Source organism: Pongo abelii, chromosome 6 (genome assembly GCF_028885655.2).
Source record: "Pongo abelii isolate AG06213 chromosome 6, NHGRI_mPonAbe1-v2.0_pri, whole genome shotgun sequence".
Taxonomy (NCBI): Eukaryota; Metazoa; Chordata; class Mammalia; order Primates; family Hominidae; genus Pongo; species Pongo abelii.
The window spans coordinates 127,131,564-127,154,357 of record NC_071991.2 but is presented as its reverse complement, the minus strand read 5'-3'; the positions used below and the strand labels follow the sequence as shown (position 1 = coordinate 127,154,357).

Genomic DNA, 22,794 nt, shown 5'->3' with positions numbered 1-22,794 from the left:
AAAGGGCCCCAAATGCTGATCACCTCTGTGACATCACTTCTCATATTCTGCCCCTTTTTCAAATCCCTTCAGTTTCAGGAAAAAACTTCAGAGCATCAGGCAAGCTCCTAATGTGCTTTGCACTTGGCTGTTCCCTCTATAGAGACCTTCTCCTCTCCTCTTGGTACCAGGTGGCTCCTCTTTCACCTCCTTCAAAGCAAGTCACTTTCTCAGGAAGTCCCTTTCTGACCATCTCATTTAAAATTGCCACCCCGCTCCAACCTTTCCATTTCTGTTTTCCTCCTTTGCTGTGTTTTTCTCCATAATGCTGGTGACCTTCTAATGTAGGACTTATTTTTTCTAAAGACTTCTCCTTACAGGTATTTCCCCTTAAGTCCTGTGTTCTCAGAGTTCTTTGAGTATTGGTTTTAGTTTATTTAAATGAAAACTTCCCAATGCTTCTCATCTGTAGCCAGCATTGGGAACCTTTGCCATAGACGTTGCTTCATTAGGTGTTAGTTATGAGAGTTCTCACAGAGGCAGGATTTTAAGTATCAAGAACATATTTTTAATTCTTAATAGTAGCTTCAAGCAATATTTTTCATGTAGTAGGACCATTCTCTTGCATTAAACCACACAGTGGCTCAGCATTGTTCCCCACTCATCAGAAAGCTGCTCTGCAGTAGCGATAACAGCATACTCCTATATATAACTGATCTTGAGGACCCACGTACCTTATAACCTGAGGTTCCTCTGATTTTAGGGGGAGGGTAATGAATTTGTATTATTTGAACAAGAGTGTTAAGATACGAGATTTCAAAGAAAATGGTTGGTTTTACTGGCTTTTTCTTAAAATAGTTCAGCACTAGTTAATGCTTGTATAATTCAATCTATTTTAGAATGTTTGATACTATGTATTAACTTTTTTTTTGGAAACGGATGGAAACGGAGTCTAGCTCTGGCTTCTAGGCTGGAGTGCAGTGGCATGATCTCAGCTCACTGCAGCCTCCACCTCCCAGGTTCAAGCAATTCTCCTGCCTCAGCCTCCTGAGTAGCTGGGACTACAGATGGGCGCCACATGCCCGGCTAATTTTTGTATTTTCGTTACAGATGGGGTTTCATCATGTTGGCCAGGCTGGTCTCAAACTCCTGACACCAAGTAATCCGCCCATCTTAGCATCCCAAAGTGTTGGGATTACAGGCGAGAGCCACTGTGCCCAGCTGATACTATGATAACTTTTTATTTAGAATTTTTTTTATGCTCAACTATTAAAATTGCACATAATAGAAATGTCAGAGAGCCAAAAGTGCAAGTAGAAATAATGCGAGAATCTTGCAAAGATGACAACCATCCACACCTGTTTTCTTCTAGCCTTTTCCCATTGCTGTGATCCTAGTTCTGGTTCAGGTGTGGTGAGGTGGTGATGAGATTTGAAAAGTGCAGTGGAGAAAATACTACCACCACTAAGAATTCTGCACTGTTAACATTTGTACTTACTTTCAGTTTCTTATTTATGTGCATATGTTTTAAACAGAGCAAATAATATAGAAGCACATTGTCCCTTTTTAAAAGGAATATATTAATAGTGTTAAAGTCTTTTTTTTTTTTTTTTTTTTTTTTTAAAAAGACAGTCTCACTCCGTCACCCAGGCTGGAGTGCAGTGGCGCGATCTCGGCTCACTGCAAGCTCCGCCTCCTGGGTTCAAGTGATTCTCCTACCTCGGTCTCCCGAGTAGCTGGGACTACAGGCACACGCCACCACACTCAGCTAAGTTTTTATTTCTTTTTACTAGAGACAGGGTTTCACCATGTTGGCCAGGCTGGTCTTGAACTCCTGACCTCAGGTGATCCACCCACCTTGGCCTCCCAAAGTGCTGGGATTACACGCATGAGCCACCGTGCCTGGCCAGATAAAGTCATTTTTAACCACTGTTTCCCATTCTGTTCCCTTTTCCCATCATGACCCTGGCCCTGTGCCCTAACTGAAACAATTACTTTTGCAAATTTGGTATATGTTGGTTCAGTACAGTTTTCCTATACTTGTTACCATGGAGAATTGGTAGTTGTTTGTTTTAGTTTATTTAAATAACCTCAGGATGTAAATATAACATCCTGCAACTTAAAAAAAAATCTCAGCTTTAGATGTATACAAGTTGATACACATGGATCTACTTCATTACCTTTGGCTGTATAGAACTCAGGTAGATGGATGTACTCCCCTTTATCCAACCCTATCCCATTGAAAGGGCTGAATTTGGCTCTTGGCTTTTATAAATAATATTGCAACAAATACTCTCAGGGGTCATCTGGGACATGTGTATTAGTATTTTTCTAAAGTTATGTAGAATGTTTTTTACCCTAATTTTTCTCCTCTTAATACCAAGACATGAACATTTCCCGTTATTAAAATGTCTTCATAAACCACATGCTTCTTAAATCTAGACTTTGAAACATCTTTAATTTCCTTAATGAAAAATTAATATTGGACACAAAGGTTTTTTTCATCAGAGTAACTTAAACATCACATAGGCCCTCTTGATTGTAGTAGATAGAACATTATGCTGTTTCAACACAGAGCATTTAAAAACAAAAGTTAAAAGTGTGAGTGACTAGAGTGGTCTAAGACCGGACTACTTGGAGTTGGTGTTCTTATCCCCTGTTTTCTAATTCAGGGGAAGTTTCTCAGGTTTTTGGAGACAATCTCTGTAGCGCCTCACTTGAGGCTCCTCCTCCAGTGCCATTTCTCTGCATCTTTCCTGACTCTTCCCGTTTTACTCTGCCTACTGTGTCAATACTTTATTCAGATTGCAGGTATTTATTGGTGTCTCTTGTCCCACTGCCACAGTGACCTCCTCAAGAATAGTGAACTGTCTTATTTTTGTACCCTATCCAAGCACAATGCCTGCGGTGTAGGTGCTGACCGAATATGTTCTGAATGAATGAGAGACTGTGGGGATGGGGGTGATGGAGGGTGGGGGTCGGAGATAGTGGTGGTGATACTCACCTTAATAAGGAACTTCAGATATTGAAAGTGTGGAACAGAATGAGAGTCCTAAAAGGAAATGAAGTGATAAGGATGACAAAATGACACCTTTGACAATGGATCTCTGCTTTAGGATATTGCCATTTGCATATATACTGACTGATTGAATAACTGGTTTTATTAATTTCTCCTTGAAGTTTAAATGGCCATATAGCTATTAAAGTGTGTACTTGGTTTGCTAGGAAAAATTTTAAAACCTTAAACCTCCAACAGATATAGCCAACTTAGAGTATTTTTTTTAACTCCTTGCTTCATTTCTTGGTTGCCCCAATTTTAATCAAAACTGGGTTTCCCTGAATGAGTAAACTAATGTTAAAGGAAATATTTTGGTCACTGTTCTTAGGAAATCCTTTGTGGTTTGAAGTGGTATTCCTTTAGCATTTCAACAGTTTCATTCATGTTCCGCGCACAGTGTAGCCAAGTGATACCAGTAAGTGAGCGTCAGAAGGAGAAGTTCAAATGCAGAACCTCCAGATTTAGAGTTTGAACAACAAAACTTCTGGGAGAGTGAAGTTTCTTAATTTTTATCATGACACTGGTTATGAACCATTTAGTAGTATAGTTTATCTTTGAGCAGTACCTTCATAGCTCAGAAAACAGTTGCTTTAATGGTTGTTTTGTATAAGAAGCTGCATTTCTCCCAGTTTGCTCATTTGTTAATAGAGTGCTGATGTATTCTAAATAATTGGAGCTATCAGGAGAATATAATGTTTATCAGTAACGAAAGATCTAAGGTTGAAAGTAGTGATTTATAAGTATTATCACCTTTTCCCAATACTGAAATTGTTTCCAGTGCTGAAATACTTTTATTGTTCTCTGGATACTTTTTGCTGCTAATTAACATCTCTTTTTACAGGATTCATGAATAAAATTTTCCATCCCAACATTGATGAAGCGTAAGTAACTATTTTAAAATGTTTAAATTTTAGCAGCAACTGCTCATGATTAGCGTTTCTCTCTGTGTGTTATAAAAAGCCTCGGTTATCTTTTTGGACCTTATCAGGAGTTAGGACTGTATGAATGGTCATGTAAATGACAGAATCCAAAGGATATGAGGTTCTCAATCACTTAGTTCACATTCTGCTGTTGTACCACTTAGTTTTTTCCATTGTCGTGACTGGGTCCTTCATTTTTCTTGTTATCCAGCGAACAGTAGTAATATTCCACATCTCACTTCTCTTTTTGGAGACACAGTTCAGAGATCTGTTTTCAGTCTACAGATTGACTATTTTCAGACCTTATAATATTTTCTCAATTCTTGAGAGTAAGGCAAAATGACTATAGTTTCATTTCAGTTAATGAATCTTATTTATCCCCTTCTTTCCTTTTAATATTTTATTAATGATACTTCAAAATATTCCAGCATATCCTGTTTTATACTTCTAGTGCTGTTTAGAATATATTATTGTTCGGGACGCAATTTTAATTTGTCATGGCACTAAGTTTTACTGTCTCTCACAAACATACCTAACAGATTTTTCTGCACCCTGTGTGAGTAGGTTGTATATATACATACATCATGCCCCTTAGTCCTTTAATATTAATATTTTATTGTATCAGTTATCCTAACAAGGATGTTCTCTTATCTATCCACAGTATATAGTTGTCAGATTCAGGAATTTAACGTTAATGCAATACTTATTTAATCTACTGCCATATTCCAGTAACTTACTTTTTAGCGCTTTTTTCTTTCAGTAAAGGATCCAGTCTAGAATCACACATTACATTTAGTTGTCATGTTTCTTTAAACTACTTTAATCAGGATTAGTTCCTCAGCCTGCCTTTATCTTTTATAAAATTCACTTTTTAAAATAACTTAGACCCGTTATTTTATAGATTGTTCCTCAATTTGTGTTTGTCTGATGTTTCCTGATCATTAGATTCGGGGCATGAACACACTTAAGGCCAGAAAACTACAAAGTAAGATTGTGTCCTTCTTGGGGTATCACATTCAGAGACACACAAGGTCTGTCTGCCCCTTGTGTTCTCAGCACCTGGTTCAGGTGTTGTCTGGTTTCTCCATTGCATAGTTACTATTTTCCCCTTTCAGTCTGTAAGGTAACACTTCAAGACCTTGTACTATTCTGTTCCTCATCATACTTTTCCCCAACTGGGATTCTTTTTTTCACAGATCTATTAAAAGTATTTCTCTTGATAAGTAAAAATTAGTTGCCAGATACATGCAACTAACTTTCTAATTTTTAAAAACATGCCATTCTTTCCATCTGTTTCAGGTCAGGAACTGTGTGTCTAGATGTAATTAATCAAACTTGGACAGCTCTCTATGGTGAGTTTGGCCATGGAATATTTTTTGGAGATGTTGAGACATTGCCTAAAAAATGTTGTTTGGCTTTTCTTTTCTGGTTTAAGATGTTTTGTTGGTAATGGGAAGGGATTTTTGAGGGACCGACTGGGAAAGTTTGATCAGTGGAAAAAATATTTTCTCTTAAGTACAAATATATCAGTTTAACTGTGGAAGTTTAAAATGATTTTTTGAGATTCCAAACTTAAGGTATAGTGATACATGTGCACACACATGAATACATGTGCAAACATTTTATATGTATGTACTCGAAGCACATAATATATACATATTTTGGTTTTGGAAAAAACTAGAACTACTTAGGAATGTCCCTCTGAAATGAGAGAGAAATGATATAGTAAGAGGTTTTAGGGGATCATCTTTTCAAAGGCCAAAACCTCCTTATGAAGGAAGAGTAATTTAGCCTTACCTTCAGTGCTGAAATTGACACCCCATCTCTTACAGGGAATCAACAAATGAATTGCCCAGCTCTGCAAAATACTATGCTGAATATCCCAGAGAGTTATAAAGAGCATCAGGCCTTTCCTCCTTATCAGCTGGTTGGGGAGCTGAAAATATTTTAAAATACAGTCATCCCTTGGTATCTGCAGGGGATCAGTTCCCAGACCACCTGCAGATACCAAAATTCATGCTTACTCAAGTCCCGCAGTCATCCCTGTGAAACCCGCTGACATGGAGGGCTAGCTGTATTTATTGAAAACCACATGTGAATGGACCCATGCAGTTCAAACTGTGCGTGGACCCATGTTGTTCAAGGGTCAGTTGTGTATTTGAAGTTAATTAGGGATACAACAAATAAATCTGTTTTTCCCTCCACATGTCCAAATCTCAGTCTTCATAGAGTCTACCTACTCCAGTGCTCCTACCCCGTATACTTCCGCTGATTCTCCAGCTGGAAGTAATCTCTGGATACCATTACATTTTATAGCTCCTTTTTTATGATCCACTTTTACTTTCTACTGTGTATTTGTTGTTTATGCCTATTTTTTTGTGCTACTAGATTATTTCCTATCTTAAGGGCTATCAGGTGTGTGTCTGATTCATCTGTAAGGCCCAGGACTCTTATCACAGTGCCCTTCACCAGTATGGGTGGAAAGAATGAATGGTACAGGTAACCGTTGCTGAGAGGCACAAGAAAAGAAGGGAAAGCTCAGTTGAGGCTGAGCTTAACCAGGGATGGCTGCTTCTTGTTGAACTTGTACGACCTTTTAGTGGTCTGAGGTAGGTAAGACTTCTTAGTCCAGCCACAATCTGCAAGTTACTTTTGCCAGATATCCTTGAACTAGATTGGTAAATGAGTATCACAGAGAAAGGTTGGTCACCAGCAGAACACAGTTAATCCCTGCCTCCACCTGATTGTGCCATTCAACAATGATTTTCTCTACCTGGGATCTTCTCCCCTGATCTTTGTGTGCTTGGCACCTTCTTCACTCATCTCACGTGTCACTTCCTCAGAGCAGTCTCCATCTGAAATCACACCCCTCCATAGCACGGCACCCAGTTGTATATATATTTTTTAATTTTAAAATTATTTTTAATACATAGAAACAGAGTTGCACTCTGTTGCCCAGGCTGGAATGCAGTGGTGCAATAATAGCTCACTGCAGCCTTGAGCTCCTAACCTCGAGCAATCCTCCCACCTCAGCCTCCCCAGTAGCTGGGACTATAGGTGCATACTACCATGCCTGGCTAGTACCCCGTTTTCAGTAAGCTTCTAAAACTGGTATTTATTATTTATCTTATCCCCTTGGATTGTAAGCACCATGAGTGGGGACTTTGTCTTGTTCTCATCTCTCTCTCTCTACACACACGCACACGCACACATGCAACTATAACAGTGCCTGGTGCACAATAAGGGTTCGACTATTTGTTGTCTTAATGAGTGAATTAATCATGTCCAGTACTGTTTAACAAGAGAGTTTTAGGGGAGATGATGGCATATAGTTGAGGCAACAAGAAAGAACATACACTCCGAGCTTGATTAAATGGATTCCTTTTAAGATGGTTTTTTTGGTAAAAATGTCTCATGGCAGGCTGCCTGGAATATCTGATGTAATGATGTGTTTTCTTAAACTACATTCACATTTTAAAAATGTACATATCAAAATACTGCAATCTGGTTCCAATTACAATGAAGTAAATTGATGTTTAGTTTTGCTAAAGCTTTTACCATTGACCAGAAAAGCTTTGTGAAAGATGTTTGCTGACTGTCAAGTACCTCATGTCTCAGAACAGGTTTTTTTAAAAAATAACAGTTTCACTGAATTATAATTCACAGACATGCAACTCACCCATTTAAAGTGTATAATTCAGTAGTTTTTAATACATTCAGTTATATGCAGCCATCACCACAGTCAATTTTAGAACATTTTCATCACCTCAAAAATAAGTGTGTACCCTTTAACTATTCGCCCTAGGCAACCACGAATCTGCTTTTTGTTTCTGTGGATTTGTCTTTTCTGGACACTTCTTAGAAATGGAATTATATAATATGTGGTCTTTTGTGACTTTTTTTTTTCATTTTGCGTAATGTTTTCAAGGTTGATCCGTGTTGCATGTATCGGAATTTCTTATGGCTGAATAATATTTCATTGTATAGATAAACCACATTATTTGTCAGATAATAGACATTTGGGTTGTTGCTGTCTTTTGGCTATTATGAATATTATAAATATTTGTGCACAAGTTTTTGTGTAAACATGTTTGCATTTCTCTTGGGTATATACCTAGGAGTGAAATTGCTGGATAATATGTTTAACTATTTGAGGACTGATAGACTGCTTTCTAAAGTGGCCAACATGAGTAAGTTTTCATCACATTTATAAAATGTTAGTGTATGTTCTTATATTAGCTTGCAAAGCATTTAATAAGCAGCAAGAGTTAAACCACGTTGGTCCAAGTGAACTGAAAGCAGACTTCTGTGTTACATGTGTATGAGTTACTGAACATGTTCCATAATACAGGAGTGTGAGCACACTAACAGGTAAGTGCAGGAAAACAAGAAATATTTTCAGAGTATAGTCAAAAGTATACTGAGCATGGGAGAATTGTTTTGACATTTTGCTCAAAACTATTTCTCAAGAAAATTCAACATTTCTTTCACGGAAAGTTTTAGGAACAGGTAAATACAATTATATAAAGTACTGGTAGAATATGTTCATTCAGATGACCTTGAAGTGTTTTTTCAGACTTATCTGATCTTGAGATCTGAACTGAATTTTTATTAGAAACTGTTAAAGCCTCTGGCATTGAAGGTTAGTTCATAATTGGTGAGTTCTGAATCACTTCATTTCCTGCAGTGGTTCCTGAGAGAATCTTAGTTCAAAGGACCGCCCCCGCCAACCCCCGCCCCACCAAAAAAAAAAAAAAAAAAAAAAAAAAAAAAACAAAAAAACTAACACTAAATAACTAATAGGAGAAAGTTGGCGTGTCAACATAAATATTCAACTGAAAAGCAAAAGGCTAAGCCTGGCACCTAAAACTTGTTTCAACACTTTCCTCTGCTGTAGATTCGATGAGGGAGCAGGGAGTAGATTGTGAAATTTCCTGCCATTTACCTTGCCGCAGGACATGTGCTGTTCTGTGGGTATACATATTTGTAGCATAACAACAATTCACAGTTGAAATTTCAGATGTATGTTAATCATAGCCTGATATTAAACAACATTCATGTTAGCAGTAAATTTAGTCCTCTGTCCCCTCACACCCCTCCCCGCCATTGATTTCTGGTAAGCCAGTTGACTCATTGCTTCTGTTCTTATTCTGTTTTCTCTTTGCCAAGTGTGTGTGCAATTTGTTTATTCAGAGTTCAAAATTGGTATAATTGTGGTTTACTCACCCAGTAATTTTTAATTTTGTATTATTTAACCTTACAAGAGAGCTAATTATAATGAGGAATCGGATTAATTATGTAAAGATGCTTGCCATCAGTATGAAGTTATCAAGTATGAAGTTATCTATTGTTATTGTTATGACATTAAACAGAAAGTAGCAGATGACCAAAGTGATTGATTTTGGCTTCCTGCATGATAGCATCTTTTTTTTGCATCCCTTCCTGTTCTTCCAGACAGCAGTGACAGAAGCTCTGAGAAACGTAAAATGTAGCCAAAGGGATCTGGATTTCCATTTCAAAACAAATTAATTTTAAGGACTGATAGGAGAGTTCATTAAGCCACAGGTAGCTTTTTAAGCACTCTTCTATTTTCCAGTTTTCCTTTTTTCTCCAAAATATATTTTATCTATAGTTGGCTTATCACCCTGCACTCCTGGGGGCTCAGGTGCCTTCACTGCAATACAGCTTTAATCTCTCTCTCATCCCACCCTCCTGGACCAGGCATGCTTGATCCTTGCAAATGTGTTTCTCTCTCCAGCTTTCGTTTTACTCATTCTTTGACTGACTTCATAAATTATTTATATGATGGATTAAGTTGTAGGCTGGGCACGGTGGCTCATGCCTGTAATCCCAGCACTTTGGGAGGATGAGGCGGGCGGATCACCTTAGGTCGGGAGTTCGAGACCAGCCATAACCAACGTGGAGAAACCCCATCTTTACTAAAAATACAAAATTAGCCGGGCGTGGTGGCGCATGCCTGTAATCTCAGCTACTCAGAAGGCTGAGGCAGGAGAATTGCTTGAACCCGGGAGGCGAGGTTGCAGTGAGCCCAGATTGCGCCATTGCACTCAGCCTGGGCAATAAGAGCAAAGCTCCATCTCAAAAAAAAAAAAGTTGTGGAGAAGTGAGGTGGAAGACAATTTTCTTATGAAATTGGGCAGTTTACATTTTCACTCTTAGGGTTGCTAGCCAGTGGACTAGATACTTCTACTCTTATTTTGCTGGGGAGAAAAATCAACATTTGGGAAAAGTCTTCCCCTAGAGTTATCTGGGGAGTTAGTAACAGGCAAATGAAATATTCTACAACAGAAGGAATACTTCAAGGACTTTGAGATTAGGCAAGAGATATAATTTTTTTTTTTTTTTTTTTTTTGAGACGGGGTCTCGCTCTGTCCCCCAGGCTGGAGTGCAGTGGCGCGATCTCGGCTCACTGTGAGCTCTGCCTTCCGGGTTCACGCCATTCTCCTGCCTCAGCCTCCCGAGTAGCTGGGACTACAGGCACCTAAAATTTATTTTACCAGGCATTTAGAAATTTAAAATACAAATTTAACACTTATCCCATCTCCTTTTAAGTTAGATAGTCTGTGAATCTTCCCAAATAATTCAGATTTTGGCAGAAGGTATATCTTAAAATAATGCTTTATGCTGGATTAGTGCATGCTGTTTCCTAAACATTTTAGTGTAACTACACAGATAAGAAATACATGTATGTGTCTGCATGGATGATTAACTAGCCAACTACTATTTGAACAGCTTGAGAACTTCAGTATTGATCTGTTCATGTTGAATCACAAACGTCATCCTGCCTTTGGAACAGCTGGATGTCATTATTTGTAGACAGAGGCCAAGTAGAGCAATTCTGTCCAGTACTATTGGGATAATGTCACCTGTTGTACATAATAAAGAAATGTGCTCAGTTGTGGATTTGCGCTTCAACAGTGCATAGCTAGCTCCGTGACCAACCTTCTTTATCTGTCTGCTTGGAAATCTTCAGATGTGGTGTATATGGCTCAGGAGTCTAACTAGTTATATACATAAAAATGGAGTCTTGCTGGCTTTGAACAACTTAGTGGACATTCATTAAAAATACCACACTCACTGGTGGTCAGCTTTAAAACCATGGAGTGGTCCAGGCTTTTTGGATCATGGGACATGAGCCAGCCAGGGTATGGCTCTGAAAGACAGCCACAGCTATGCTCTACTTTCGTAGGGGCTGTGATTTTGGGGCTTGTTTCATTCTTGATTATATGTAAATTTAACCTTGATTTGTTTTATCTTCATTCACTTATGATTACTGAGTTACAAAGTCTTCCCAGTGTATGGACACTTGCAGGAAGTTACCTCTCGTTATTCTTTTCTGATATTAACAACTAAATTATTGTCTAGTAATTACAAGCTTGAATAGCGAGTTTTAGTATGACAGCAAGACTATCCAGCTAGCTAATTACACATTAACTGCCCTCATTTCTGGAAGGTTAATAACAAATCCTATTACCATGTTTTAGCTTACAAGCTCTTAAGGTAAGCAGGGTCATAAGGTTTGAACGAGGATGAATTACCTCTAAAAAACACCCAAATAGACGAGAATTGTTTTGAGATTGACAATGCAACAAGAGCAGTGTTTTTGATGAACAAGAGCTTGTTTTCTTCATTGTGATCTATGCAGTAGCATTTATTTTCTTCTGCAGCTCTCTGAAGTTTAAATATGTTGGGGGGAAAGGGGCTACAATTAGGCAATGAATGGGAAATTACCTTTTAAGCAGGTTTGGAATGCTTTAAAAACAGTCCATGTCCTGTAACTACACACCTCAGTTTGGTGACCTGGTAGCCTGGCCCAGAGCAGAATGTGGCTGGTTTTCCCGGTTTCAGCACCCTGCGTCCATCTATCCATCTATCTTTTCTCTTCTCTTCTCTTTTCTCTTCTCTTTCTCTTCTCTTTGTCTCTATCTCTCCCTCTCCCCCCCCCTTCCCTCTCTCTCTCTTTCTCTCTTTCTTTCTTTGTTTTTTGAGACAGAGTCTTACTCTGTCGCCCAGGCTGGAGTGCAGTGGCGCAATCTCAGCTCACTGCAACCTCTGCCACCTGGGTTCAAGCGATTCTCCTGCCTCAGCGTCCCAAGTAGCTGGGATTACAGGCGCCTGCCACTGCACCTGGCTAATTTTTGTGGTTTTAGTAGAGATAGCATTTCACCATCTTGGCCAGGCTGGTCTTGAACTCCTGACCTCATGATCCACCTGCCTCGGCCTCCCAAAGTACTGGGATTACAGGCGTGTGCCACCACGCCAGGCCAGCGCCCTGCATCTTTTATATTGCCCTTTCCCACACAGCACAGGAACACCTGTTTCTAGCTTCGAATACTTAAAAACCAAAATGCTACTACTAAGTGAGATTTAAATGTATTTATCATGTATGTTGCAAACATTCTTTGAGTGTTTGAATTCCTACTAATTGTTCTTTTTTTCTTTTTTTTTGGAGACAAGGTCTTGCCCTGTCACCCAGGCTGGAGTGCAGTGTGGCTCACTGCAGCCTCAACCTTCTGGGCTGAAGTGATCCTCCTGTCTCAGCCTCTCAAATAGCAGAGACTACAGGCATGCACCACCACACCAAGCTAATTTTTTATTTATACTAGAGATGGGGGTGTCACTATGTTGTCTAGGCTGGTCTTGAACCCCTGGGCTCAAGTGATCTGCCCACCTGGGCCTCCCAGAGTGCTAGGATTATAGTCATGGGCCGCTGCACCCAGCCACCTTTTTTGAGAGGTGGGAGGAGGGAAGAGTTTGGTGTGTTTTTTAAGCATCCCACTTCTTTTCGGATAAGGGAGGTGTTTTCACCTGTTTTTGTTTTTTATTTTTTTTGTTTTGTTGCCTGCATGGCCCTCTTCATTAAGACTTTATCTTTAAAAGATCCCCATGGGCTAATATGAGAAGATATGTGAATCTGCTGAGCTTAGACTTTTTATATATTTTATCCACACATGAGACCCTCTCAGTTAAGTAATTGTATGAATTCTTTAATATACCTTTTAGTATTTGGTGGCGGGTTATATTATCTTATTTGCAGCTAGTTAGCGTTCAGTAAACTAAGTGCAGCATGGTGAGCCCTGTGGCCAGTTGGGCCTGAGCCACAGCACTGTAGGAAGTCTGGTGGGTTGCTTCAGCTCGCCACCTGTGTGCCCTCAAAACAGCTGGAGAAATGGGCTTTTTGACACTGAAGTTGAGTTCAAATTAATTATTTTATTTTATTTTATTTGAGATGGAGTCTTGCTCTGTCACTCAGGCTGGAGTGCAGTGGTGCAATCTCGGCTCACTGCAACCTCTGCCTCCTGGGTTCAAGCGATTCTCCTGCCTCAGCCTCCCAAGTAGCTGGGATTACAGGCGCCCACCACCAAACCCGACTAATTTTTGTATGTTTAGTAGAGACAGGATTTCACCATGTTGGCCAGGTTGGTCTTGAACTCCTGACTTCAAGTGATCCGCCCGCCTCAGCCTCCCAAAGTACTGGGATTACAGGCGTGAGCCACTGCGCCCGGCTCAAATTAGTTATTTTAGAGAATATTACTTTTAATCTCAAAACCGTTTCTTTGAAGTCTGCCTGCCTATCCGATTGGTTTTATTGAAGTTTTCCTTGAGGGGCTGTCTATCATCTTTTAGGGCCCTCTGTTTGCAAGTTTTTTTCAAAAATAACAACTGCTTAGTTGTGTGCAGTGTAGGACTCTATAGGTTTTTGACTACTCTTCTTGTAGAATTTCACTGTCTTTTAATGTTTACAGACTGCAAGCAGGATAAAATTAAAAATTCAACCATTATTAATATTGCTGCTTTGTAGGAGCTGGTAAAGGAGTAGAAGGTAAAGATCTATTAATTATGGTGTCTAATACACCCTTGAGGAAAATCTGTTAACTCCAAATTATTACGTACCTAAAGAAATCTGGAGATCTTAATTTATTTGCCCTATTTCAGGCCTTACCAAAAAAAAAAAAAAGCTACCTGGTTTTTGTTCATGTAGTAGATACCCACCACCACCACCAAAAATAATTGTGGAATGAATGAGATTTTATGGTTTGCTTTATTTTGAGCACATATTGTAAAATTCATGACTTGCATGGCAGTTCATGACAAATTCAATACAGTTCCTAAAGTCAACCAATGGAATTTTGAAAGGTCAACAGCTGCTTTTCTCTAGTAGTCAAGGATGTGAATAACATGGGCGAAATTCCCAGGAGTTTCAACTATAATGACCAAAAGTGCAGGGAAAGAGATCTATGTAAGTCACAGAGGGAATCATCAGTTCTAGACAACAATTGACTTGTGATTTTTGTCCATCTTTTCCTCTAGGTGTGAACAGGATTTTTCTTTCCTTTCCTTTCAGCACTGTTACTTATTGAATTACAGAACAGATAAATACCTTAGACAGTAGTGACGATCCCTGTGATTTTCAGCTTGGAAAGCCAGGAGTCCTCCCCCAGAGGGGAGAGGGATGATGAAAGAAGTTTGGATAGCATGCTTCTGGAGGATGCAGAATTTTGATTGACATATAATCATTGTACATATTCATGGAGTACATAGTGTTGTGTTTTTTTGTTTTTGTTTTTGTTTGAGACAGAGTCTTTCTCTGTCATCCAGGCTGGAGTGCAGCAGCGTGGTCTCAGCTTACTGCAGCCTCCACCTCCCGGGTTCAAGCAGTTCTCCAGGATGCAGAATTTTGATCGAGGGCAAGAGGAACTTATTGTTTGTGGGAAATGACCTAAGTGATTGTTTTAAGGAAACTTTCTCTGATTACAAAGGCGAGAGTATAGAGCCTTTAAGGCCATTTAGTAGATGGCTGCCCTGATCCAGGGCTGGAATGATATATTGGTCTTGACATAGTTACACGCCAGGGGAAATAAAAGAAAAACTAGAGACATTTCTGGGAAACTGAGTGAGTACATGGAAGAAAGGAAGAACACATAGCCAGATTCCTTCCAGAGGCTTGGAGCCTGAGAGGCAGGACGTTAGAGTCAACCTACTCCCTTCATTAGGTGAAGGGAATGGGTTTTCAGGAAAATAATCTTAGAAATGTAAAGTTTGATAAGACTGTAAGACTAGACATATGAAGGACCAGTTATATGGATTTGGTAGTTACCAACATAGACTTCTTATTTTTCTTTCTTTCTTTTTTATTTAAAGAGACTGGGCCTCAGCTGGGCAAGGTAGCTCACGCCTGTAATCCCAGCACTGGGAGGCCAAGGCGAAGAGGATCACTTGAGCCTCGGAGTTTGGGACTAGCTTGGGCAACATAGAACTTATCTCTGCAAAAAAAAAAAAAGAGAGAGAGAGAGACTGGGGTCTCACTGTGTCATCCAGGCTGGAGTGCAGTGGTTGTGATCATAGCTCACTGTTAACTTCAAACTCCTGGGCTCTAGTGATCCTCCCTCCTTAGCCTCCTGAGTAACTGGGATTACAGGTGCAAGCCACCACACCCAGTAAACTTATTTCTTTAAAATTGTAGGATGGCCAGGCGCAGTGGCTCACGCCTATAATCCCAGCACTTTGAGAGTCTGAGGTGGATGGATCACCCTGAGATCAGGAGTTCGAGACCAGCCTGGCCAACATGGCAAAACCCTGTCTCTACTAAAAATACAAAAAATTAGCCGGGCGTGGTGGCATGCACCTGTAATTCCAGCTACTCAGGAGCTTGAGGCAGGAGAATTGCTTGAACCCAAAAGGCAGAGGTTCCAGTGAGCTGAGATTGCGCCACTACACTCCAGCCTGGGGAGATAGAGCGAGACTCCGTCTCAAAAAAAAAAAAAAAAAAAAAAATAGGATGATGGCTTCCTGGGGTAAGAGTGTACAAAGCTAGTTCTTAAAATGCAAATGCCACAGAATTTGAGCCGCTGTGCAGGATGCTGATGTCTTTCCCGATAAGTTTTTTGTTATTTGTTTTTAACAAACAGGATGTTGGGCTTCTGGGGGACAGGTAGTAGAAGTAGAAAGGGGATGGGGTAGGTGGGTTTGAGAACGGAAGAATGGCTTTGATGGTTCTTGGCACTTGGCACCACTTGGTGGTGGTTTCTGAGTTACAGCATATATTTTTCAGTATTAAGTCCGAAAAACAAATGAAGAATATTTAGGTAAAAGTCTCCAAAATGACTGCCTGTGTGCTAATTGTGGTTCCCAGTGAGGCAGAGCATGTCAAGGTTTGGGTGTCCACAGGATTTTAACCTGAAGAAAGCAGTGTATATTACAATTTTTTTTTTTGGGTTGGGGGTGGTAGAGGGTCTTGCTTTGTCACCCAGGGTAGTATGCAGTGGCATCACAACATACTGCAGCCTCGACCCACCCACCTGCCCCTGACTTGAGCAATCCTCTCACCTCAGCAACTACTGAGCACCTACTCTCCTGAGTAGTTGGAACCACAGGCACATGCCACCATGCCCAATTATTATTATTATTATTATTTGTAGAGACCGGATCTCCCTATGTTGCCCAGTCTGTTATTGAACTCCTGGGCTCAGGCAGTCTTCCTGTCTTGGCCTCCCAAAGTGCTAGGATTACAGACATGAACCACCTTGCCAAGCTTGAAATTTTCCATTTATTTCAAAGGAAATAGAGGAAAAAGAAATAACTTGTGGTCACTGGTTCATAAATAGCCAAGAATAAAACATGAGATGTGTGATTCATCCCCTCTTGTGTTTTCTCCTTCAAGCCCTGCACCATCTCATTGTGAGTCACCTGGAATAGGGCGATTTTACTTTAAGAATTGGTACATTTTTTTCAGTGTAACTCTTTTTAATTAATACATATTCTTTAATGGATACAGGTAGCTGAAATGTCTACCCTTTGAGGATGTCATATTTGTATTAACAGTTTAGTTCTCTGGTGCAATTTGAAGTATATCTTATAAGTCACTTTTAGTAATGTGTGTTACTTCCCTGTAAGGAATAGCAATGTTATACTTCTCCTTTTGCAGTGAAGAAATTGAGATGTAGAAAGGAAGAGACCTGCCCAAGGTCAAAGAGCAAGTCAGTGGAAAGCCTGAGATTAGACTTGTGGTCTTTTAGATTTTTCATCTGTTGTTCACCACTGAGGAGCCAGCTTTCTGTTTGCTGGAGACAGTTCAGCCTAATGGAATTTTCTCTGCCAGATGTCCACGTTGTGTTAGGTGATGATTCTAACCATCCTCTAATACCCATTCTCCTCCAAAGTGGCCCTTTAGTTCCCCTCCAGAACAGATCTGCTTTTGACTGCCTGTGGTTTGGCACACCTCTGCCTAGAGATAACAGTGGTAACAGCAGTGTGCAGAAAAGAAAGAGGGAAGAGTCAGGGAATGTCACTAAACCAGAGTCGAGCTGTTAGATGCAAACATTTTCTTGCACAAAAGAACCTACGAGCAAATGGCCCTTTCCTTCCCATCTATTCTTTGGGGATAGGGGATCATGGGCCAGGTAGTATTTCTTGTGCATTTGGCACACAGATGTCTGTATCACACACATACAGATCCCATCCAGTCCTAAACCAGAAGCCCTGGGGTAGGTATGAAGCTGCAACCTTAGGATGCTAAGCAAGTTTTTGGAAAAACTCCACAGGTAATTGTGATGGACAAGCAGGACCTAGACTTAGCCCAGAACCACTGCTCTAGACTGAGTGATGCTACTTTTGACGATAAGTTGTTATGATTTGGGAGTCTCACTCCATTGCTCAGGCTGGAGTGCAGTGGTGCAATCTCAGCTCACTACAACCTCTGCCTCCCAGGTTCAAGCAATTCTCCTGCCTCAGCCTCCCAAGTAGCTGGGATTACAGGTGCCTGCCACCACGCCTGGCTAATTTTTTGCATTTTTAGTAGAGACGGGGTTTTGCCATGTTGGCCAGGCTGGTCTTGAACTCCTGACCTCAGGCAGTCCACCTGCCTCGGCCTCCCAAAGTGCTAGGATTACAGGCATGAGCCACTGTGCCCAGCCTGTTTTTAAATATTAAATATGAATATAAATTATATGCCTAAACTGAGATATGAGTGTTATAATTTTAACATTAATATAAGATCAGACTGAAGAGTCAGTGCTAATGAACCACATTTTGGTTCTAATTGAGTCTAAGGCAAAAGTAAGAGCTGTTTGCTCATCATAAACCATATACTCAGGGATCTTGGGACTTCCTTTAAAAGTTAAGACAGGCGGAAATGGGGTCGGCTGACTGTACTCTACAGGTTTAGGTCAACTGTATCTGGCTCTCTTCCTTTAAAAAAGTTGAAGGTTAATGTTTTTAGATGAAGATCTTTGAACTGACACATTTTTATCATTATCATTATCGACACATTTTTACAGTTTTATCATTAACAAAAATCTAGGGAAAAAATGTTCTTTATTTTTCTACAGATGAGTATCTTTATTGTATTCTTGATTTATAGTTTTAGTCTTCTCTGCCAGTGTATTTATCTTGAAAGAAGACTTTCTGCACATCTGCACATTTGAGAGATGCTCCTTTCAGAAGCACCCTTAGAAGTAATCAGTGTTAGCCACTTGCAGGAAGGCCTTATTGCTTTAAGATGGCCAGAGCCATGACATCCTGGCCTCCCAAAGTTGTCATCTTCACCCAAAACTGGGCCTCGTGTTTCCTTTTCTGCTCTTCTGTTTTACAGGTGTGACTCAGCACATCTGTAAAATGGATCAAAAATGTGTTAATGCAGGAAGACGGTAGATACAGGAAGGAAGAACCAATAATTAAGGGTTCTTTTATTTGTTTGGAACAAATTCATAGGCAAAGCCTTTTATTGGTAGCTTGAGGAAACTTAAAAATAGTAGGAAAGGGTATAAAATCTCGTTCTGGGATGCGTGAAACTCCTAGTTTTATAACACGTCTGTAATATTTCTCTAGCCCTGAAGCACTTCTGAACATTACTTCAGAATATAAAACCTATGCTTTGTTTTTAAAGGTTTTCGTTGTTATGTAATAGCATCCAGCTGCTAATCCTTTTGAGCAGCACCTGTAATAATAATATGGCAGGAGGAGCCTTCCGTTCACTGTGTGCAGGTGTCTGCGGGTTACCTCCTGTGGTGGAGCTGCGTGAGAACAAGCACACCGTCTCTGTGAATAGCCACAGAAACACCTGAACGTCCTTTGCTTAGCATGCTTCTTTGCACTTGTGAGGGATTCTTTGGGGAGGAGGATGATCATCTCTGATCCATGGATTTAGCTTCCCTGCCAATGATGGTGTGCGATTTTGACCCAGAGACATGGGGAGCTTGCGCCTTCGTGAAAGTTGTGGCAGTGTGTGTTTTATCCATTAACAGAGGCAGCATAGTGGATGAGCTCAGGTTTGAGTTCCTGATCCATACTTAAGCTCTGTGTCCCTCAATTTCTCCATCTGTAAAATGGTACCTACCTCATTGACTAGTGAAATTAAGAGTGTATATGCAGACCATGGAAGAGTGCCTTGCTTGTAGTAAGCACTATGTAAGCATTAACCTGCCATTACTGTTAATATTACTGTTAATGGGCCAGGCGCGGTGGCTCACTCCTGTAATTCCAGCACTTTGGGAGGCCGAGGCGGGCAGATCACGAGGTCAGGAGATCAAGACCATCCTGGCTAACACGGTGAAACCCTGTCTCTACTAAAAATACAAAAAAATTAGCCGGGTGTGGCGGCGTGTCTGTAGTCCTAGCTGCTGGGGAGACTGAGGCAGGAGAATGGCGTGAACCCAGGAGGCGGAGCTTGCAGTGGAGATCACGCCACTGCACCCCAGCCTGGGTAACAGCAAGACTCCGTCTCAAAAAAAAAAAAATTACTGTTAATGTAACTATTGTTTAACTTTTCCCTGCTCTGGGATCACATTCAATTGTAAAACTACTGTTTTTTGTTTTTGTTTTTTTGAGATAGAGTTTTGCTCTTGTTGCACACTTGTTGCACAGGCTGCGGTGCAATGGCGCAGTCTGGGCTCACTGCAAACTCCACCTCCTGGGTTCAAGCAATTCTCCTGCCTCAGCCTCCCAAGTAGCTGGGATTACAGGCACCTGCCACCACACCCAGCTAATTTTTGTATTTTTAGTAGAAACGGGATTTCACCACGTTGGCCAAGCTGGTGTCAAACTCCTGACCTCAGGTGATCTGCCCATCTCAGCCTCCAAAGTGTTGGGATTACAGTTGTAAGCCACTGCGTCTGGCCTGTAAAACTGAATTTGCTTACCTTTTGGCATTTTCTACCACTGCCTTAATAACTCACCCACCCAAGGATAAAGATAAGAAAATAAAAACATTTTCAGACTTTTCATGTTTTATTGGATATTTCAAACATATACCAAAATAGAAAGGACATATTTATGGGAAAATGTTATTTTTATTTTATTTATTTGAGACAGGGTTTCACTCAGTTGCCCAGGCTGGAGTACTGTGGTGCAATCTCGGCTCACTGCAACCTCCACCTCCCCAGGTTCAAGCAGTTCTTCTGCTTCAGCCTCCCAAGTAGCTGGGACTACAGGCGCACACCATCACGCCCAGCTAATTTTTGTATTTTTTAGTAGGCACAGGGTTTTGCCACGTTGGCCAGGCCAGTCTCGAACTCCTGGCCTTATATGATCCACCTACCTTGACCTCCCAAAATGCTGGGATTACAGGTGTGAGCCAAAAACATTGATTTTTAAAGGCAAAAGAAATGTCATTTGAAATGTGAAAAGTAGAAGTTACATACCTATTGCCTTGATGTAGCTTTTTAAAATGTTCGTCTTATACATACACACTGTACATAGTTGTAATTCTAGAAAACATACCATTTTATGGCCTTTCTCTACCCAGCATTCAAGTATAAGCATTTTTTTCATCGAAAACAAATAGTTTTCAATGGTTTTGTACCATAATAATTGCTTCCCTTTTTTAAAAAATTGTAAATAAAACTGGTGAAAATCTTACTGCAGATAGTTTGGGGGTTATCTAGGAAGGTGATTTTTGTTTTGCTTTTTTGATTAGGAGTGTCAGCATTTCTTTCGTGGTACGTGAGAACCTTACTATAAAGTGGCTCTTTAGGACTGTTCTGAAGTCAGCCTTATGAAGGTGAAATAGACTCTGATGAAATCACCCCAAGTCTGTGGCTTTTGTTATAAGGCAGAGCTGCTCTGTGTCGATACCTGGTGTGTGAGAACAGGACGTGGTAGCTGTCATGGGACCCTCTAGCCCATCATTCTCTAGACCTGCACTGTCCAATACAGGATCTACTAGCCATGTGTGGTTATTTAAATTTAATTAGAATTAAATAAACTGAAAATTAATTTCCTTATTCACACTGGCCATATTTTGAGTGCTCAGTAGCCAGTTGTGGCTAGTGGCTATTGATTTAGGTGGGCACATATAAAACGTTTTTATCACTGCAGAAAGTTCGGTTGAGTAACATGGCTCTAGATTATTCTCTAACTGCTCAGCTTCTTAACCTTACAGTGATAAGAGCCACCTCTTGTAGGTAAGATTTTCTAGAGCAAAGTTGGGCAGACCTTGGGTACTTGTTTTTGTATATGTAGTTTTATAGGAATACAGCCACATCGATTTGTTGACCTATACTTTGACTGCTTTTGTGTTACAGTGGCAGAGCTGAGTTTTGAGTAGTTACGACAGAGACCATATGTGGCCTGCAAAGCCTAAAAGTATTTGACCCTTTACAAAAAGGTTTGCCTACCCCTTTTATCTAGGTCAGGGTTTCTCAACTTCAGCACTGCTGACATTTTGGTCTAGATAATCCTTTGTTGTGGGGCTGTCCTGTGCATTGTAGGTGTTTAGCAGCTTCCCTGGCCTTCACCCACCGGATGCCAGTAGCACCCCTTAGATATGACAACCAAAAATGTCTCTAGACATTGCCAAATTCCATGAAGAGCAAAATCACCCTTGGCTGAGAACCACAAATCTCAAGCAATGTGGCTTGGGCAAAGCATTCATCTGTAATACTGCAGAGGAGCACCCATTGTTAAAAGCAAAATTGGTTGAAAGAGCTGACTAAATTAACGAGTAGTTTTTTATGCTACTTAGTATACTTCAGCATTATCTCCAGAAACAGGAATGTTTTATATAAAACATGACAAAGCAGCTGGAGTGGGGCAGAGACATGGAAGCATTCCCTTCCATTTCTCAGGGGTGCCGCAGTTCACTGAGGAGCAGAGAGTGGAAGTTATAGCATATCTGAGCTATGGGGCGTGTGGGTTGTGTTATACCCCGGTTCTCAGGGCTGCTTTTCTAAAACGCTGGGTAACTGCGGGTGTTTGTTGTTTGCTAACTGTGTGTAGATATCATCTGTGTATGCCTGGCAAGAAAGGAGTTAATAAATGTCACGTCTATAATCCCAGCACTTGGGGAGGCCAAGATGGAAGGATCACTTGAGTCCAGGAGTTCAAGACCAGCCTGGGCAGCATAGGGAGACCCTGTCTCTATTAAAAAAAAAAAAAAAAATTAGCTGGGCATGGTGGCACATGCCTGTAGTCCAATTTACTTGGAAGACTGAGGCTGGGAGGTTGGCTTGAGCCCAAGAGTTTGAAGTTGCAGTGAGGTATGATCACACCTGTGCACTCCAACTTGGGCAACAGAGTGAGATCTCTCTCTCAAAAAAAAAAAAAAAAAAACTTTTTTAAATAAACAAATGCAGTAGATTGGTGCTTATCTGTCTTATGAATATTTGAAGTTTTATGTGGTCCATATAGATTCCTATCCTCATTACCCAGAATAATTGAAAAATTGGTTGTATTTACCTCCATTAGAAGTTGCAAGAATTGAATTAAATGTCAAGTCCTATAAAATTGTGTTCAAGGCTGAGCGCAGTGGTTCACACCTGTAATCCCAGCACTTTGGAAGGCCAAGGCTGGCAGGTCACTTGAGGTCAGGAGTTTGAGACC

The 22,794-nt window shown here is 40.5% G+C and overlaps 1 protein-coding gene across 2 annotated transcripts in view; it reads left to right on the top strand.

The window, feature by feature from the left end:
- UBE2H (ubiquitin conjugating enzyme E2 H) overlaps window positions 1-22,794 on the top strand; it is a 120,549-nt gene that overhangs the window by 88,570 nt on the left and 9,185 nt on the right. Inside the window, exons 4-5 of one of the 2 annotated variants that reach the window (XM_002818440.5) lie at window positions 3,879-3,918; window positions 5,257-5,309. The exons of the other annotated variant lie outside the window; for it this stretch is intronic. Coding sequence (XP_002818486.1) covers window positions 3,879-3,918; window positions 5,257-5,309 — 93 coding nt within the window. The remainder of the gene's footprint in view (window positions 1-3,878; window positions 3,919-5,256; window positions 5,310-22,794) is intronic. 2 annotated transcript variants of the gene reach the window in all.